This window comes from Astyanax mexicanus, chromosome 1 (assembly GCF_023375975.1).
Source record: "Astyanax mexicanus isolate ESR-SI-001 chromosome 1, AstMex3_surface, whole genome shotgun sequence".
NCBI classification, from domain to species: Eukaryota; Metazoa; Chordata; class Actinopteri; order Characiformes; family Acestrorhamphidae; genus Astyanax; species Astyanax mexicanus.
The window spans coordinates 72,255,833-72,274,651 of record NC_064408.1 but is presented as its reverse complement, the minus strand read 5'-3'; the positions used below and the strand labels follow the sequence as shown (position 1 = coordinate 72,274,651).

Here is an 18,819-nt window from a genome sequence, read left to right as displayed (position 1 = left end):
TTTCACAATGAGAAAACCACGCCGCTGTTTTGTCTTCCGTGTGTTTCGCCGCTTTACGGGCTTTTTAAGCTCTTTCACAGGCCGTGACTGCGGATTGATCCCTCCATCCGTGCAAAACGGTGCTGCGCCAGTAGTTTTACAGCGCTGGCGGTCAGTACGTATCCACATCAGTCAGCAGAGCTGTGAAAGACTTCTCGAGATGTGAATAATTTATATGTGTTCACTTTTTAGAGAAACCTACAGCTCCAGCCGTCCGAAAGCGAATGCTGACATGTTGCGCTCCATGATTATGATGCAAACTTTTTCAAATGAATGTGAATATACACTCAAGTACTGTATATCCGCAGAATTTCACTTTATGTCCAAAGGCAGACAGACGTTAGCAGCGTCAGGCGCTTTAAGGTATCTGCAGTCGTTGGTGAAATAGGTATTCAGTTGTTTGCACACAGCTTGAATAATCTCAGCGGAGAAGCCGTCACGCTCTGGAGCAGCCGAGCATGAGCCTAAAGTTAATAAACAAATGATCATTATTATTATTCTCATAGCTTTTGTTGTTTTTGTTAGAAATTATTTTCTAGTTATAAAGCACATGCCATGCATTTATCAGCTTTAGTTGATTTAAGGTTTATTTAAAGAGATAAGAAATAATGAGCTTAAAATCTCTCATTGTGCTATTTTGCATTAAGCTAAATGTACACTGTTCTCACACATCAACAGACAGCAAATTATCCCATTCATTTTCAATGGGAAGCGTCAGCTCTATCAGACGCAGCCACACAGTGCTTTATGAGCCCGACGCGTCCAGTCTGGGAGATGCGATGCAACGAAATTCAACTTTATGCCAATGAATCCGTCCAACGTGATGCGTATATCAAATCAGAGAGCAGGTGTTTGTCTGATACGTGTTTTTAGCACAGTATGAATGAAAACCTTTTACTTCTGCTTTTTAGCGTTCCAGAGAAGCCTGAAAGAAAAGCTAATCATTGTGATTTTTAGGCTTCCCTGCCTTATATGATAAATCCCTGCTGATTCACAGGGACTCAGTGATCAATGATCAGCGTAATACAGTGTGGAGAAAAGTAGCTGAGATTGTTGTGGTCTCTGATTGGTGGGTTTTGAAAATATTAATATATAATTTAATTGGAAACGTTTGCTTTTGTTAGCCTATATGCTGCTCACCAGACAGTGTTATGAAGCTCAATTGAACATTTACTGTTATATGTATATAATTATATTTATTAATTATGTTTATAGGAAATAATAATAGCTTGCATAAAAGCATTTCCAATTTATTAAAGGGGGCAGTGTGTTCATGTGCATTGACACGAAGGAGTAGTGTAAATGCAGCGTTATACAGTACTGTGCAAAAGTTTTAGGCACCTAAGCAAATTACACTAATCAAATACTCTAATCCATCTGAGCAATATAAGTGTTTTTACCTGAAAAAAGCACCACATATGATTTGAACAGATGCAAATACAAACATACATACATACAGACAAAACAAGGAAATAATTCTTATTTTTGAGTATTTTATATCCTCTGTTTTCCAATTCATGTATTAGTTGTTGATATGATGAGAACTAGAAATAGCTCTATTAAACTCAGATGAGGAGAGATTAGGAGATGCTTTAAGGAAAATGTTTTGTTTTTGTAAAATTCCTGTTTGTATTTATTGTAATGCTGGTGTTTTACTGAGCTAATAAACACTTACTTCACAGATAAGAAGCTTTTTCTTTACTTAAAATTCCCACAGGTGCCTAAAGTCTTCATACTTCATACTTAATGTGCGAAGTATACTTATAGCCACCTTTTTCAAAAGACGATAAATCTAAAAAAGCATATTTTTATGATGTTATAAAGGCCTCTGAACATGACCCTGTGGTATTAAAGCATTGTGTATAAAAGAGAGTCAGTAGCAAGCCCCCAGAATAGATTTTTCCAGGTATATTGGCCGAGCTTAATGTGCTCTTTTTTCACTATTTGTAATACATCCCGACAGCTCTGGATTATGTTGTCACCATTTGTATTAGCCGTGGTCATCGATATCAGCGGAGGGGGCAGTAAACAGGCCGTTTTATGGAGATTCATGTTTGTGTGTTTGTCAAACATCAATACAGCACATTAAGTGGCCGGTGGAGGTTGTTTATCTGTACACAGCCTCGGAGCACTGATATTGCTGACAGTAGATAAGATGAGTTTAAACGAGCTCATTTGCAGTGTTTGGGTATGAAAATAGAGTCTTGGCTTACGGACACTGGCACGGTCTATTTGTGCCGGACCGGGACGGAGCAGACAAAGCTGGACACCTGAGGGGATCACTGAAGAAGTAGTGAAAATGCGCTGCTGGTCAAAAAGAGTTTAGACTAAAGATCTTTGAATCTGCAGCTTAAATCCACTTTCCAGTCCTGGGTGATGATGATCAACACAAGGCGTCTGTGAGCTGATGTATAAGAACCGAGTCGCTGTGCTTTCCTCCGAGCGCGCTGTGATGCTACTCATCAATGCTGCATCAGCAGCAGCTCGAAAAAAGGCAATGTCTGACTTCACATGTATCGGAGGAAGCATGTGTTAGTCTTCACCCTCCTTGTGTGTTGGGGCATCACTAGTGATAGGGGTATAGAGTCCTAATGAGTGGGTTGGGTAATTGGACATGTTAAATTTGGGAGAAAATGGGAAAATTTTGAAATAAAAAAAGCAATAAGAAAACAAAATACACTTGCAACACTTGAGTTTTCCACAACAGATTAAACCTTTTATCAGTTTGAAGACTATGAAATCATAGACAAACTAGGACAGAGGAGATTTTTTTAAATAAAGTCAAATAACACAGCATTACTTTGTTATAAAGAGAATATTGCTTTTCACTTCTCAACTGTTTGGCTAAAAGTGTATCTGTTGATATTTTTGGTTAATTTATTACTTAAAAATTTTACAGAAACCAGATATATAACACAACCACAAAAGCAGTGGAATAGAAAAAAAGAAAAAAAAAACACAGAAAATAAAATGTATGAAAAGTAAGTTACTGAAATACGACTAATACGACTTAAATTAAATAAATATGTAGTACAGAGGGGAAATATTTTAATAATATGTCCTGGCTGGCTAAAGAAGGTTTAAATGAATGAGGTCTCTCTCACACACTCACACGCACATCACACTTTGATCCATGGTGCACCATGGTCCTGTAGGATTGTAATTTTATTCCACTGTGCACTTGTACTAAGATGCACTACTATTTTTACACTAACTACATTTAATAAGATGTTTTAAGGTGGACTACACATTCTAACATACAGCCCGACTTCTCTGTAGTTGGTGCAATTAAGACTGAAATGATCATTCTGCCACCAAGACCCCCTTAAGCAAAAGAAGGATCAGGGGGGGCTGCACCTCTGAGCACTATTTAGTGAATCTCCTTCAATTGGCTGTTTTTTATCTGGACAGGCAAAAGGGGACAGCGCTGGATGTCCGCGGGGCACGGCACAGTTTGTCAGCAGTGTGACGCAGCAGTCTGGGATTAGCGTTTTCTTTTTTGCTCGTTTGTTTGTTTGTTTGAATACAGACTTTTTTTTTTTACTCCTTTTAATTAAGACATGCTATTTTTGCCTGTAGAAATGATTTTAAAATAGGCAAAATAGTTCCAGCGAGGGGGTTGTGTTGATGCCGCAGCGCGACTGATCAGGAATGCTGCCACCTCCCTCTCTTTTATCAGAAGATCTCTCTCCTCCACAGTGTGAAGCCTATCTCTGCCTGAGATGGGAACTAAAAGACTCTCTTTATTCATCACCCGTGGCTATTTCTGTACCAGTAGTCTCTCTCATTAGTTAAAAGTTCCCTCACAATACCTCTGTTGTCCTAGAGCACTGTCATTTATGTGTGGGTTGTGTATGTGTGTGTGTGTGTGTGTTTGTGTGTGTGACAGCATCTTTTTGTACAGTGGCGTTGATTTTTTTTTTTTTTTTGCATAAATACAAATAAACATGGTACAGTACAATATAGTATTTTTGTTTTTAAACAATTATTAATAATCACAAGAACATGGGTTTGGTTCTCCAGTAGCTTCTCCTAGACATAGATTACATAGACTCATAGACCAAATTTACCGTATTAAATAGGACTGATTATGTGAGCTAGCTGTTGGATGGTATGTACAGCATGTTCTGTATTAATGTTTATTTTATGGTGCAGTAGGTAGTGTGTGGGCCTGGGGTTTGATCCTTGTGGGCTTTGATCCTCGTGGGGTTTGATCCTGTTTATCCTTCCCTGCATAAGTTAACATCACTTCAGGTTTCTTACCTTTGGTTTCCTTCTACACTATAAAAACAAACATGGTGTGTGAACTATATGCTCACTTGCCTCAAGTGTGTGGATTTGATACCCTGCCTTGGTATTTCTGCCTTGGGTACAGTAAGTCCAGGTAAACTCTGGACCCAGGATTACTCTGTTCATGAAAAAAAAAAGATTTGGGCAATATATCAAGTTTTTAAGAATTATGCGTATAGTTTCATATGAGATATAAGAGGAGACAGTATTGTTTATATCAAGACTTCAGCTTCCTGAGACCAAGCAGCCTCATTTATCCACACAGCACTGCTGTGTAGAAGCTGATTTTGTATTTTTGCAAAAAAAAAAAAAAATCCTGATTCGATACATAACCAAATTATCTTTCCATATCTAGAATATATCTCATGTTCATCTACATCGGAATGTAAATATTATGTCTGTATAAAATTTGGATCATGTAGTTTTGTCTCAGAAGTGTCTTTTTGTTATTACATTAAGGGATGATGAAATATTGAGATGTATATCGTATAGTGCTTTTCAGCTAAAAATACAGAGATATCAGTTTTGATCCATATCACCCAGTCCTAAAAAAGGTATATAGTTTAGACTTTTTAAGTGTATTTAAGTTTAAAAAAAGACCCAGATTTTTTGTAATGAATATTGTGATAATATAGTATTATTAAAAAGTATTAATAATCCTCTGTGTATTGAATATTGAAGTGAAATAAATGATGCTGGGTGGATAAATTCTTTAGTCTTTGGTAGCTTATGTGAACTGTCTGTTGGATGTACAATCTAGAAGAAAAACATACTTTTCATATTTTTTTTCTAAAGACATATTTTTTCCACTCAATATAATTAAACATACAAAAAATGATGGCAATATATAATACACAGAGGGCATTATTATTATTATTATTATAATATTTAATTATATTAATCAGAATATTCATTCCTGTTGTTTTTTTGATTGTGCTGTTGCACATGCCATATCAACTGTTCTCAAGTTTTTGAACCTAACTGAGAACAGTTTCCTTTTACATCACAGGGTAAAAAAAATATATATTATTACAATAAACTGGCCTTGCATGATATTGTGCATCATTATGTTTTGTGACTAGTGTATATGGGCAGGTGATGATGCAGTGATGGTGCTAAAACAATACATTGTTCATCCCTTATGGCAAGAGTTGCTTCTATGAATATACCAAATCGGTATAAATGAAACCAAAAACATGTATTGTTTTTTTTTTTTTTTAATATCAGTAATCTGAATTGTTTGCAGCATTAATTCCTGGTACTGCTTTTTTGATACAGATACAGAACATATACTCATATACTGAAGTGTGTGTTATATCACCAAGCTATATTAGGATCAGCATTCTGAGATAGAATAGAGAATAGAATAGAAGCACCATCAACTGCATTTCCGCTGTAAAATAGCAAGACCTGAAACATGGCTTAATATAGCCACCCGAGATATTTCCGGTTTTGTCAAATAGGTCTGCTCTTCCCAATGTGTTTTCCTTGTCACATCCCTCCAAATGAAAGCATGGGAAAAAAAGGGAAAACACGAAAGAGATGACAAGAGAAGCGGCAGCTCGGAGAGTGCTGTTGTGTCATCCTCAGCTTTTTCGCCCATCTGTTAGTTTCAGCGTCTCACTCCGCCCCTCCAGTCTGCTTTGTAAATGCTGTTGGATCTGCTAGGCCGTGATTGGCGCTTGCGGGAGATGGACGCTTTCGCGCATGTGTTTGTTTGCGAGCAGTTTTAGCACGCCAGCTACTAAACTTTAGTTTGGTTAATTACCTCTCTGAGATTTTTCTCCTTATCTGTCTTTTCTCTCTCTCTCTCTGTCTCTCACGCGTGGGGGGGGGGGAGGGTTCAGGATGTCGGTTCTAATCACGAAGCTGTCGCGTCAGCGGCCTCCACTGAAGCTCATTCAAACCTTAGTGAAAAAGAACGAGAAAGAGAGAAGAGAAAGGGAAAACGCTCTGCGCTGAAGTGCCAGTCAATGCCTTATTGGCAGTTTCTTACTCCCTCTCCCTCTCTGAGTTATATCTCTGGACAGAAGCTTGCTTGGCATGGCTTATTTGATCTGCCCTGTCCAGTGGAGTAGAGTAACCCACAGAGGTCTGGAGTTATTTTTGATGTTGTTTTATTGTGCTATATTGTGTACTGAAGAGACTGAGTCTCAACAAAAGAATGGCACAAGTGTAGTTTCCCCCAAATAAGGCAAATCTGATAAATATAAGACAACACCTAAGCATGATAAGTTTCTTGGATTTTACCAAATTGAAAACCTCTGGAATATAATCAAAAGGAAGATGGATGATCACAAACAATCAAACCAAGATGAACTGTTAATGAACTGTTAATTTTTTTGGATAAGGCTTAAAGTTATCCAAAAGCAGTGTGTAAGACTGGTGGAGGAGAAAATGATGCCAAGATGCATGAAAACTGTGATTAAAAACCAGTGTTATTCCACCAAATATTGATTTCTGAACTCTTAAAACTTTATGAAAATGAACTTGTTTTCTTTGCATCATTTGAGGTCTGAAAGCTCTGCATCTTTTTTGTTATGTCAGCCATTTCTCATTTTCTCCAAATAAATGCTCTAAATGACAATATTTTTATTTGGAATATTGGAGAAATGTTGTCTGTAGTTTATAGAAGAAAACAACAATGTACATTTTACTCAAATATATACCTATAAATAGCACAATCAGAGAAACTGATTCAGAAACTGAAGTGGTCTCTGAAGAGTGTGTGTGTGGGTGGGGGGGGGTGCGTCAATTCAAAGTTAACATTTTGAATTGGTGGAATTGCCATTTGCTCCAATTTCAATGTAATTTCTATATATTAATAAACTATATAATTTGCTTATAAGATATAAACAGTCAATATTAGCAACAATAGTCAAGTTAGACTTGTTTCTTTATCTATTTATAGTTGTTGAAATTATTATTAACATTATTAATTTCTTTAGTAATTTTTCTTTTTTTATTTGTTTTGCCATCAAACAGCATGTTTTTCAGCAGAGACAGATGCTACAAAGAATGTGTCATGGGTGCCGAACACAACACAGACAAGTGCGGATACCAAACATTTATTACCAATGTATTAATTAATGGAGCAGGCTTAGTAGAATTGTCAAAAACAGGCAGGTCAAAAATGGTCAAAAACTACAAAACTAGGTCAATACCAAAAAAGCTTAACAGTAAACAATAAACAAAAAGGGTTGAAAACAGAAGGCAATAAACAAATGAAACGCGAGGTAGTAGAGATAAGAAATAGATTCAATACTGTGCGAGGAGTGAATGAAAAGAAAGGCTATTTATACTACTGAGTCCAGGTGAGAGCGATGATTAGAAGCATGGCGAGCCAGAACGCTGATGTGTCACGTGATCCGGCATGTTCACATGGAGGGTTGGACACAGGTGAATTCTGGGAACTGGTTAACCAAGTTAAATAGCCAATGATGGTTTAAAGTTGTAACATGTTTTTTTGTTAATGTCCACTAAAGCTTTAACTGATTTCAATAGGATTTCCAAAAAATTCAAATGTGTATGAATTCCTGATGGAAGGTACGCCTACTAGAAATAGTATCCTTCACTCATATTGACTTATTTATTTATCTATTTAATGTATGCAGTCGAAATCAGAACATTCTTTATCTCTTTTGCCTTTTTTCACTGTTTGTTTTGGTGTCAAGCAGCGTTTTTCATCCTGCTAAGCTTCTACAGAAAACGGGACATATTCATAAAGCAGACCAGCAGATTTACAGTGATGTTAGGAGATAAAAGCATCACAGTGATCCATAAACACGGATTACCTGTGTGATTTATTGTCTGTATCCTACAGTGATTTAAATACTCATATGAAAAAAAAACTCCTGAGTGACTCACATTCAAGTTATCTGCTAAGAAAACAGGCATAAGAAACTTTTCTATACTGTTTTCAAACATGATTGATCACACAGACAAGTCTTGATGTGTGTTTCTCAGTTGAATAACAATACATTTAAAAGGCTCGTTTTGAGATGTAGGAATTATGTTAAATGTTAAATATCTTTGAAGCAAACTTGGCTTTCATGAGGAGGTTTTCAGATCATATAATTAGAGAAGTGCTTTGAACAAGTGGCCCAGTCAGTCAAATAAAAAAATATATATACATAAAAACAGATGCAGATTAACAAGAGATTTTAATTTATAAAATAAAATAAAAAGAGTATTAATGCAGTTTGTGTTTGTGTGTACTTGAATGTTCTCTACAGTTAATATCTATACTTATTATCTATTATACTTTTACAAGTTTACTGCTGTTACTTTTTTGTGATAATTTTTTTTATTGTCTTTTAAAGCTCCACTAGGTACGATTGAGAATTTGTGCTCGTGTGCTCCCCCTACAGTTGTAGAGTGTAATAAATGTTTCAGGCGGATTAGTTTCTCTTTCTCGTTTTCTGGCTTTCACAGACGTATTTGGTCTCTTTTCAGCTTGTGCCAGAGTGTCTGTATGTTAGTTTGTAAAGAATGAACCAGTAGTCCTTGTAGAACTGTTAGAACTAAAGGTCGGAAAGCAGGTCGCAGTTCTCTCGAGCGTTGGTCGCGGCCGCCTCGGAAAACTTACAGAGTCTGGTTTGAGCTCAGAGGAGCCCCGACACAGACACGAGAGCACCGCTATTCCTCCTATTACACCTCAATGCAGCGCTACAGTGAGTTTCAAGCTGTAATTTTACTTCTTTAAAAAGATCAAAAATCAAGGAAATCCTACCTTTTTTTTGGCTCTATGTTGATACTGTTATTTTAATGTTAATGTTAATTTTCCTACCAAACAGTGATTTTACTTTTTTTTTTATCTCATTGCTCTGATTCTGAGTTTGTGGTCTATTTAGACCTCCAATCCAATACATGATTAATTTTCATGAGCTAATTAAAATATCTGCTTAGATTCTGTTCCATCATGTGTAAAAAAAAAAAAAAACAGTGTTATTGAAAAGACAGCAATGCTTCAATAGCTGATACTTGATGATTCTGAATGATTCTGATGAAAGGTACTTCTATAATAATGTGCCTCGTCATTTTTTTGTTGAATGCTATTGTACCATTACCATTGAATCGTCTCAATCCAGCCCAATACTTTTTAATCCTGTTTTTCATCAAATTAAAATTGTAATGAAACATCTCCATTCATACTTCCAAACAAACACAGATGGGATATCGACTGAGGTTTAGAATCTGCACTTTTTTGATTTTTCTGATTGTTTGAGCTGGAAGAGAGAAATCAATGAATATAATTATGCTGTGATTGTGTGATGACTGTGTTATTGCTACTGCTGAGCCATTCAGGGTTAAAACCAGCACTTGCACCTACGCTCATATTTAATGTTCTGCCACACACAAGTCACATGGTCTGTGGAGAGCTGTTGGAGAGCTGTATATTTTGCCCTTCACAGGGTGCATGCAGGGAAAAGGAATTACAGCTGATATGGGCCATATATATATATATATATATATATATATATATACAGCAGTATGTGTTAACTAAGGGAAAGGAGACACATATTAAACTACACAGCCAATCCAATATATTCAATGAATAATTAATATGCTGCTTGTAATATAATTATTGGTGTGGGCAGTGTGTGTATGTTTGTATGTGTGTGTGTGCATTTGTTTGTATATCTGCATGCTATGCAGTACTTATAACAGTACTTTATTATAACTACACTATTATAATAATAAAACAGCATTTATAAGATTTAGCATAAATGCAGCTTCTGTGCTGTCCAGTTGCTGTAATGGAAACTGTCCTTTCTTTTCCACGCTGAAAAAATCCACCTGCTCGACTGTTTGATATGCCTCCACGCTGCATTAGTAAAGATGGACCGGAGAAGGAGGATTTAATGGCTGAAAAGGTTTTTGTTCGCTATAATTCAAAACCTACACAACCAGCTTACATATAAAAAGTGTACGTCTCCTTATCTGTTCCGGCACATTTGCTTGTTTCCTTTTGGGGGTAAATGCACAATATCACATAATGGCTTGGTATGAGCTTATTTCTTGATGTAGCCCTGTGCAACTGACTTTTCAATATAAAACGGGTTGCCAAAGTGCAATAAATCCTGATTCTTTTTTTTTTTTTTTGCACAGCACCTGAATAGCCAATACTGGCTTATTTTACAAGCAGCCTAATCTTCCCCCACATGTACAAAGAGAGAAACTAATAAGCCAATTCCCAACTGGGGGTCTCCAGAGTTATTACACGCAACTGTCTCTGTGGAGGACGGCTAGATAAAGAAGCCACAGCAAATAAAGGGAAATTAAGTTTACCAACTCGCCTAGCTGAAGAAATAAAGCTAACTTTTTTTTTCCCTTTCCGACAGCAGGAGGGAGAGGCCGGGGCGGCTGGTTGGTAGTCTGCTCGAGTCTCTCTCTCCGCGAGCCAATCAGCAGTTTAGAGCAATAAAGCTCTAGAGTTGCGGAATGGGCTGTCCGGTTAATTAGGACTGTGGATGGGTTTGAGTTATGAGCTTTGGGAGCTATACGAGTAAAGTCATTAAGAAAACCTGGTATAGCTGGACAGATCCTTTAACCATATGGAATAGAGGGAATCTTCCCCGGAGCGGCGGGTGCTGCAGTTTTCTTCGTGCTTCTTGTAAATAAATGCAAATTTTTTCCTCCCCTCATTAAGAGCTGGCAGAATGGATATTAAAATAAGTAAATGAAGCGTTTTGTGCGTGCGCGTCAATCAAAGGCAGTGGCAGCATCTGCTGTGGAAGGTTGCTGCGCGAGACATGTTAAAGGATGAGCTGCATGTTAAAAGAATGCTCAGGAAGACAGACATTGAAAATTTGCATTGCTTACACCTCTCATCTACCCACGCTTTGTTTGCACTAACTCTTACTGACAGTTCTCCTGTGCACCAATAAAAGGGATTTATATACAGTATTGGGACAGAGGCATGTAGTGTGCACTTGAGTGTCAATAAGCCTCTTTTTTTTAATTTTTTTTGCATCACCCAGACTTGTTGTTTCTGTTGTTTGGGTGTTTTTACAGGACCTTATCTCTTTCTCCATGTTTCTCTCTCTCTCTCTCTCAGGCAGTGCTACATTGCCTCTGAAAGGAAGTCATGTCACGTCACCACCACCGGTTTGAGCGGGACTACCGAGGGCCCTGGGAGCGCCGGGACCGCACTGCTGGCATCCACAATGGGGTGGCCAACAGTGCCTGCTCCCCCGCCGGCCCACCCCTGGCCAACGGCAACAACCGCCCCGGCCTCCTCCCTCTGCCAGTCATCCCCTCACTCCTGCCCAGCCCCGTCACCATCACTGTAACCACAAGCAGCACCGAGCTGGGCGTGAAGCGAGCTTCTTCGGCTTCGGTGGCAGCGCCCGCTGTGAAGGTAAGCTACAGATAGAGAGAGAGAGAGAGAGAGAGAGAGAGAAAGAAAGAGAGAAAGATGCCAGATCACTCCTCTCCCTCTCTCTCTCTCCTCGCCCTGCCAAATCGCTCTAGTCTCTCCTCACTTTCCCTCCTCCTTGCTAATTTTCTCTGTCATTATGTAAATGAGAAACTCAGAGCGATGGGCTGAATTAAGTCCAAGCCCAGGGTTTTTCAACTCTGTTGCGGGCAAGAAATACAAAGCAGGTGTCTGCCATTTGAGCGGAGCAGAGTGACAATCAGGAAAATTAGTTCTTTATGAAAACACATTAGCCGTAGCCTCACCGTTCGCACGTTTCTATCGAATTACCCCTTGTTTTGGTTGCTGTTTTCCTTTTCACTTGGGATGACAGCATTAGGCACCGGCTCTATTACGCATTGCCTGTAACTCAGACCTCTCCCGCACAATGCCGTGACTGACGTGCTCTTTGTTGGTTCTCGATTACAGCACAGATAGTTTGTAACTACTTCTCAGCTGGTGACAGACTGTTTCTCATCAATTATTCACCTGGTGATCGCATCCATCCATGCTTGATGTGCCAAACTACTGTATGTTGATCTTACGTTAAAGAAAGAGACTGCTAAAACTGACTCTTATCCAAAACGTAGATCAGTCAGCTGACAAAAACTTCTGCTCTCTGTCATTACCTTATTTAGTTATATTGTCATACTAAATGTAGAAATGTGCAGACAGGCTTTAGAGTTTTTAGCTTTACATCACAGTTTTGTCCATTTTTGTTCCACGTTGTGCCGTAAACCACATTAACAAGTCTGTTTACTCCACAACTCTACGCAATTTAAGGCCACTGTGTATAAATCTGAGTGGTGGGGGTCTCTAATGGAGATTCAGCTAGCAGACTTGTTCTTGTGTCAGCCTTGAGGTAAAACAAGACTCTGTTTAAAAGGACTTTATTCAGCTCCAGTCCAATCTATATCCTACTTTTATGGCTGTTTTGTCTTGTTTTGCACGAAAACACATTACAATATTTAAAGACAATTTCACAATACATAATATTTAGTGCAGACAAAATGCATCAGCAGTGACAGATTCTAAAAAAAATACTATTGAAATATTCTCTCATGCATAACACAGTGTTGTCATTTAGTTGTTGCTGTGCGTTGTCCAATTAAACATGTTTTTTTTTTTTAACATCATTGTAAATCTGTAAGAAAACGTACAGTTGGCTTAGTATTCTTAAAAAAAGCATATTGCCCAGTTCTATTATATTGCGATATTTAAAGACATTTTTATGTATTTAATATTTATCTTAATATCTTGAAGTGATGCATGATTCATGATGCATGATGTTCATGCTGAGTACAGTGATTTTATTTAAAATCTACTGAAATTCATCTAATCAAACTGGATTAATTGCACTTTTCTAATGAAAACACAGTTGGGTTAGTGTTCTTTAAGCACTGATTGTCACGTGGGCCAAACCAAGGACAGACACTCACCCATACCAAATACACAATTTTTCGAGAAGGGGGCTAGGCTTACAGGGGTAGTTAGGGACAGGCAGGGTCAGTAACAGAAAGGCCGCAAAGGTAAACAACATACCAGAGTGATAGGCAAAGCAGGTCATAACTGAGAAATGCAATAGGAAAAAGGGCAAGGCAAAAAGAGTAGTCGGCAATGGTAAACAAATAATACAGAGGGCAAGGCAAGAGAGTAGTCAAAGATATCAAACACATTGGTAACAAAGGGAAAAAACAAAGGACACACATTGTAGAAGAGCTAGTAGACTAGATTCAATACTCAACGAAGAAGCAAGAAAACTAAGAGGTGTGGATAATCAGAAGCTGGGGGAGCAGGATCGCAATATCGTCACGTGATTATTAGAGTCAGAAAAGTCTGATGTGGGTGCATGCTGGGAATTGGAGTCTTTGTCTTGTGTATCAGAATCCAAAGCAAGCAAACTGACAGTGATGATATCCTCACTATGCTTACTGTACATTTATCTAAAATAATTTCAAAGTTATTGTTCAGCTTCAGTGTAAAAGGAAATAACTGAATTTTGAACATCAAAAATACATTGGCTGGTTAACTACAGTTGAGATGAGGGAGAAACTGTGTAAATATGACTTTCTGCCAACCTATTCCTTGAACCCAGGATATTGTGCTCGGATGACACTGCCAACAGTCTGAGAGAATGCTTTCCAAAGTGAATGAGGCTGAAAAGCCTCTTCTGGGAGCTGCAGAAATACGGCCACTATACCGGCTCTATCGTGTTCTGCTCAGTGACATCTCCTAACATCCAAACATGCCAGGACTTTCTCTGCTGAGCTCTAATAAACACTGTAGTGAAGAATCTCTTCTTGGCCTCCATTTTTCCATAACTGCTGTCGCTATCGTCTCACACTAAGTCCAGTTGGCCTGCCTGGAATCTGCATCTCTGAATCTCGTCCATCAGCAGTGTTTATTCCTTATAAAGGATCTGGGTATCAAATGGTTTGCTGTAACGCATTGCTGATCCTGCAAGGAAACTGCTGTGGTCTCTCACTGTCAGTATTCGACTTACCTCTCAGCTCCACATTGTGTTTGACAGCTCTCTGTGATGTGTGCATTAGAGGAGAACGTAAAGAAATGCAGCTATCTCAGGTCTTCGCTTTGTTGTTTTCTTATCCTACCTTAATTACTGTCTGTACGAGATCTGACAGCATCAGAACACGACTGACACTCGGGGGAAGGCCTCTCTCCTGTCAACCACCAGAGTCTCTCTGTACTTCTGTCCATAGGCTGGTTGAAGAGATGAGAGGTGCTCCTTAGAGAGAGGGAGACACAGAAAGAGAGAGAGAGAGACAGACAGAGACAAAGCGAGAGTTCATATAAGACTTGACAGAGGTATTGATCTGCTTTTACAGCAAAGTCTTATCCACCTCTGGAATATAACTGCACTGTCTAATAACATGCAGCATCCTTATTAGGAGGCAGTGCCACAATCAAGAGATGACTGTGATATGCAGAGCAGATGCTTATGTGTGTGTGTGTCTGTGTGTGTAAGCGTGTGCACACAAGCAGGCAATTCCACCATATCTTTAAAGTTTCTACATATATAAATTGGTGCTGCACGATATATCGTTTAAGCATCATCATTGTGTTGTGCGCATGTGCAGTAGTCGCATCGCAGGGCGTGTGACGTCACTTAATCAAACTAAATCAAACACATCATGTTACAATGTTTTGATTCTTAGCACAAGAAGTAGATACACAGCGCTGTCTCTGTGTCTGTGTGAGTGACAGTCTGCTGCTGCCTGAGAAGCCTGAGGGGGGGCAGGAGTAAACACGAGGTAACCGCATGGCCTCCATCCACATGGTTGGGCAAGTGCTTGTAAACGCACGTGTTGAAAGCTGTGCACCACAGTCCAGCACAGTTTTGCAGGGCAGATATTTCCAGCTACAGCTGAAATTCACGTTTTTTATCCCAGAAAAACACTTTTATTTAAAAAGTTATTTAATTGCCTGATTACTAAAAGGACCGATTACTGTTGTTTTGCTGTTTTCCTCGGGTTTTAAGTGCTCGGCGCTGACTCAGCTCCTAATTGGTCCGGATGCGAGGCAGTGCATGGGTGGGGGCGGGGCTGGTGACGTAATGGACCCTGCATTGTTTAATATCGCAATATAGGTTCAAATCCTGTTCATGTAGCTTGCCATCGCCTACCGGAGTCCTGAGAGACCACAATTGGTCTTGCTCTCTCTGGGTGGGTAGATAGATGACTCTTTCTCCCCACATCACTCCTAAGGGTGATGTCGATTAGCACAAGGCGTCTGTGAGCTGATGTATAAGAACCGAGTCGCTGTGATGCTGCTCGGCAATGGTGCATCAACAGCAGTTTAAAAAGGCAGTGGCTGAATTCATATGCATCGGAGGAGACATGTGCTAGTCTTCACCCTCCTGGTGTTGAGGCATCACTGCTGATAGGGGGAGTCCTGATGAGTGGGTTGGATAATTGTAAAATATAGAAATAAAAAATATTAGAAATAAAAAAATTATATAAATAAAAATAGAGGTTATAGAGGTGTGTAGCCTCTCTGTAAGTTCTACATGTGTATATCAGCATCAAAATTGACATACATGTGTAAGATTGGATATCGACATCTGCCCAGAATTCCCACATTGGTGAACCCCTATTAATATTTGGCAACCAAAAATATGAGTAAAAAGATTGAATACATTTATATCAACCAGGTGTTTCATTTTGTTCTGGTTTGATTTCAGCTGCAAATAGCAATCAAACGTGTAAACCTGTAAATATAAATACACTGAAATGCCAAATATCATGGGATAGAAGATAGTAATTAGTATAGTATCCCTTGGCTTTTGCTCTGTCCCATGAAAGCTAAAAAAAAATGCTACGCTGACTTACAGAATTTATTTATTTATTGATTGATTGATTGATTGATTGATTGATTGATTGATTGTTTGTTTGATTCATGGCTGGTGTCCAGTTACAAACAAAAAATCTGTCCACATCTATGGACTGTTGTCTCCTGTTTCAGGACGTAATCGTGCTTTAGTTCTGTTCTGATTTGCATTTAAAAAAGCTCTGCATCATTTCAGAAACAGAACAAACACCCAAAGGAATTGAAAATGGCCAAAAATGGTTGATTACGTACTTTTTCAGCATGAAATTGCTTGTTATTGTTTGTAACAATAATAGTAATAATAGTAATAACACAGTTTTATTATATAAACAAACCACAGCGTATTCCCTTTTCTAGAGACATGCCTGCACAGTTAGTCACGAGTGAATAACACCCACAGCACCCATCAAAGCTGTAGTACAGCAGTGACTGTCAGTGTGTGTTTGTGGGAGGTTGTGACTAGCTCTCCGTTGTGAACAGTAAAGATGGCTGGTGTAATGATCGCAGGAGGCCCATCTGCTTTAGCTGTCTGTTGTGACAAACGACTCCAACACAAAACCAACAAATAATTCCAAATTTAACCGGAGGTGAGGCCGCTGATTTACTCGTCTCCTGTTTCCCTTCATTTTTATTTATGATGTGTTTGTTTTTGTTCACTAGTGCATATAGTGTTGCACTAAATCTAGCAGCAGCCAGGAGGCTTGATTTACTATTGTTAATGTGTTAGTGGATGAGCGTGTGAGAGGAATGGTGATTACAACAGGAGAAGCTAACAAAGGGTAGGCCTGGATAAAAGCATGGGTAAAAGCTTTTCTGCTCAGATCAATTTAGATCATTAAGATTGAAATGATGTTCTTCTGATAGCCACTACTGGAGTTTTAGCCTTTTAAACTGTACATGTGAGCTGTAGTAGCGTAGTAGCACTGAATGGGTTTTAGCAGATTGACTAGCGAGAAGAGGGGCACAGGCTAATGCAGAGCAAAACTACGTTTGGACTTTTTTTTTTAGAAAATGAGGTTCTTCTCATATTAACATGACCATGTCCTAAAAGAAATTAACTGTAAAATATTTATTTGCCTATAGTGAGTCTATGTCAGTTCCTAAGATGTGCATATCGTTGCTGTCCAATGAAAAACAAGTATCTTCAAAACAGCAACTTTACAGGAGAGAGAAAAATCCTTTTATACTTTCAATGACAGTCAATGTAACAAGGTTTTATTTTAGGTAATTTTGAAGTACTTCTATTGGTCCGTTCATCACAATTATTGGCACAATGTAAGGGACAGTTAAAATCTATTTAAATTATGTAGTAAACTAAAAATCAACAAAAATGGAAATATTAGTTTTTTATTGGACAGTGACAATATGGGCCAAAAAAATCACCCAAAAAAAACATCTAAGTCTTAGAAATAAAACAGTTATAGAAGACACTTTCCCCCAGTAAATTCAAAAATAGTAAACTGCTTGGAAACTTTATCCACATATTCCTTAGAAATGCACCACAGATTTTTTTATCTTTTAATTTGTAGTCAAAAATGAATTGCTGAATGTTTGACACCGCTTATTTACGCTAATCACCTTTTTTTGCATATATCAATGAATTTAAGTGGGACATTTTATTGAGCTTAAACAAAATTTAGTTCAATTATAATACATTTTTGATCAAATATTTATCAGTTTCCCAGACTTTTACTGACTCTAGCCCCTCTATCACTGAGTAGTCCTCTGTTTGTCCAGTAACGTCACCAGTGCTGTAAGTCATAATATTTGCAAACGCTTCTTCACTTTGGCTAAATTCTTCAGTTGGAACAGTCACTGTAAAGTTTATGCTGTATTAGAATTATGCAGTTTAATATGTTTATTTAAAACCTGTTAATCCTGCACGTTTTTCTGCTCCACTCTCTTTTTTTTCCAATTTAATTAGAAATCATGTCTCATTTGTGGCTTTTTAGTGATGTGCTCTTCTCTGCACCATTCGTCTCTATGTATACGGGAGCATGTTTTGACCATCTGCTTTCAGCAGCACTCAGAGTTCCTCTGCTGAAAGCTCGCAGTGGAATTTCAGGACTCTTTAACTCTGATTTTTGATGGAAAAGGAGAAAATCTGCTGTTGTTTACACAGTCAGTCAATTAGCCGTCTCGGACGTAAATGCTATCTGACGGGAACAGATAGTTTTCCATTTTTCATATCATTTCACGGGAGCCGTGCCAGCGCTATAACTAGTTTAAACTACAAACTCTGAAATGTCTTCTGCAGGAAACTTGCTGAGATTGGAGAAATATTGGAGAAAGTTTCACGCACCTTCTCTTCCACCCAGCCATTTATGTAGGATTCATTAACATCTACCCAGAAATGTGAAGTTATTCTGGTTCTTGGGAAGACCATGTTCTAGGTTGCTTAGTGAAAAAAGGTTTTAAAGCAGCAGGAGAAGCTCCTTTACACAGAGTGATAGATTGATATTTTGGACAGAATTATTAATCTTTTAATGTTCTACAGAAATCCAGTGAAGAGCATTTCACGCAGTGCTTCAGAGGCAGACCTACAGTATTTCCATCATTAGTTGTATATTCTAATATGGTTATGTAATATGGTGTAAAGTTACATTAAGTTATATTAAAGCAACTTTGGAAAAAGGGAAGTACAATGTACAGTTTGGTCCGTTTAGTGACAGTTTGGGCACTATTGTACGATGCTCTTTGCTATCTTACACCCCATCAACAGT

The 18,819-nt window shown here is 38.3% G+C and overlaps 1 protein-coding gene across 1 annotated transcript in view; it reads left to right on the top strand.

The window, feature by feature from the left end:
- The window catches only part of LOC103024968 (kelch-like protein 29), a 323,277-nt gene that overhangs the window by 97,368 nt on the left and 207,090 nt on the right, over positions 1 to 18,819 (top strand). The window contains exon 3 of the mRNA XM_007229706.3: positions 11,390 to 11,692. Coding sequence (XP_007229768.2) covers positions 11,420 to 11,692 — 273 coding nt within the window. The 5' untranslated portion in view covers positions 11,390 to 11,419. The remainder of the gene's footprint in view (positions 1 to 11,389; positions 11,693 to 18,819) is intronic.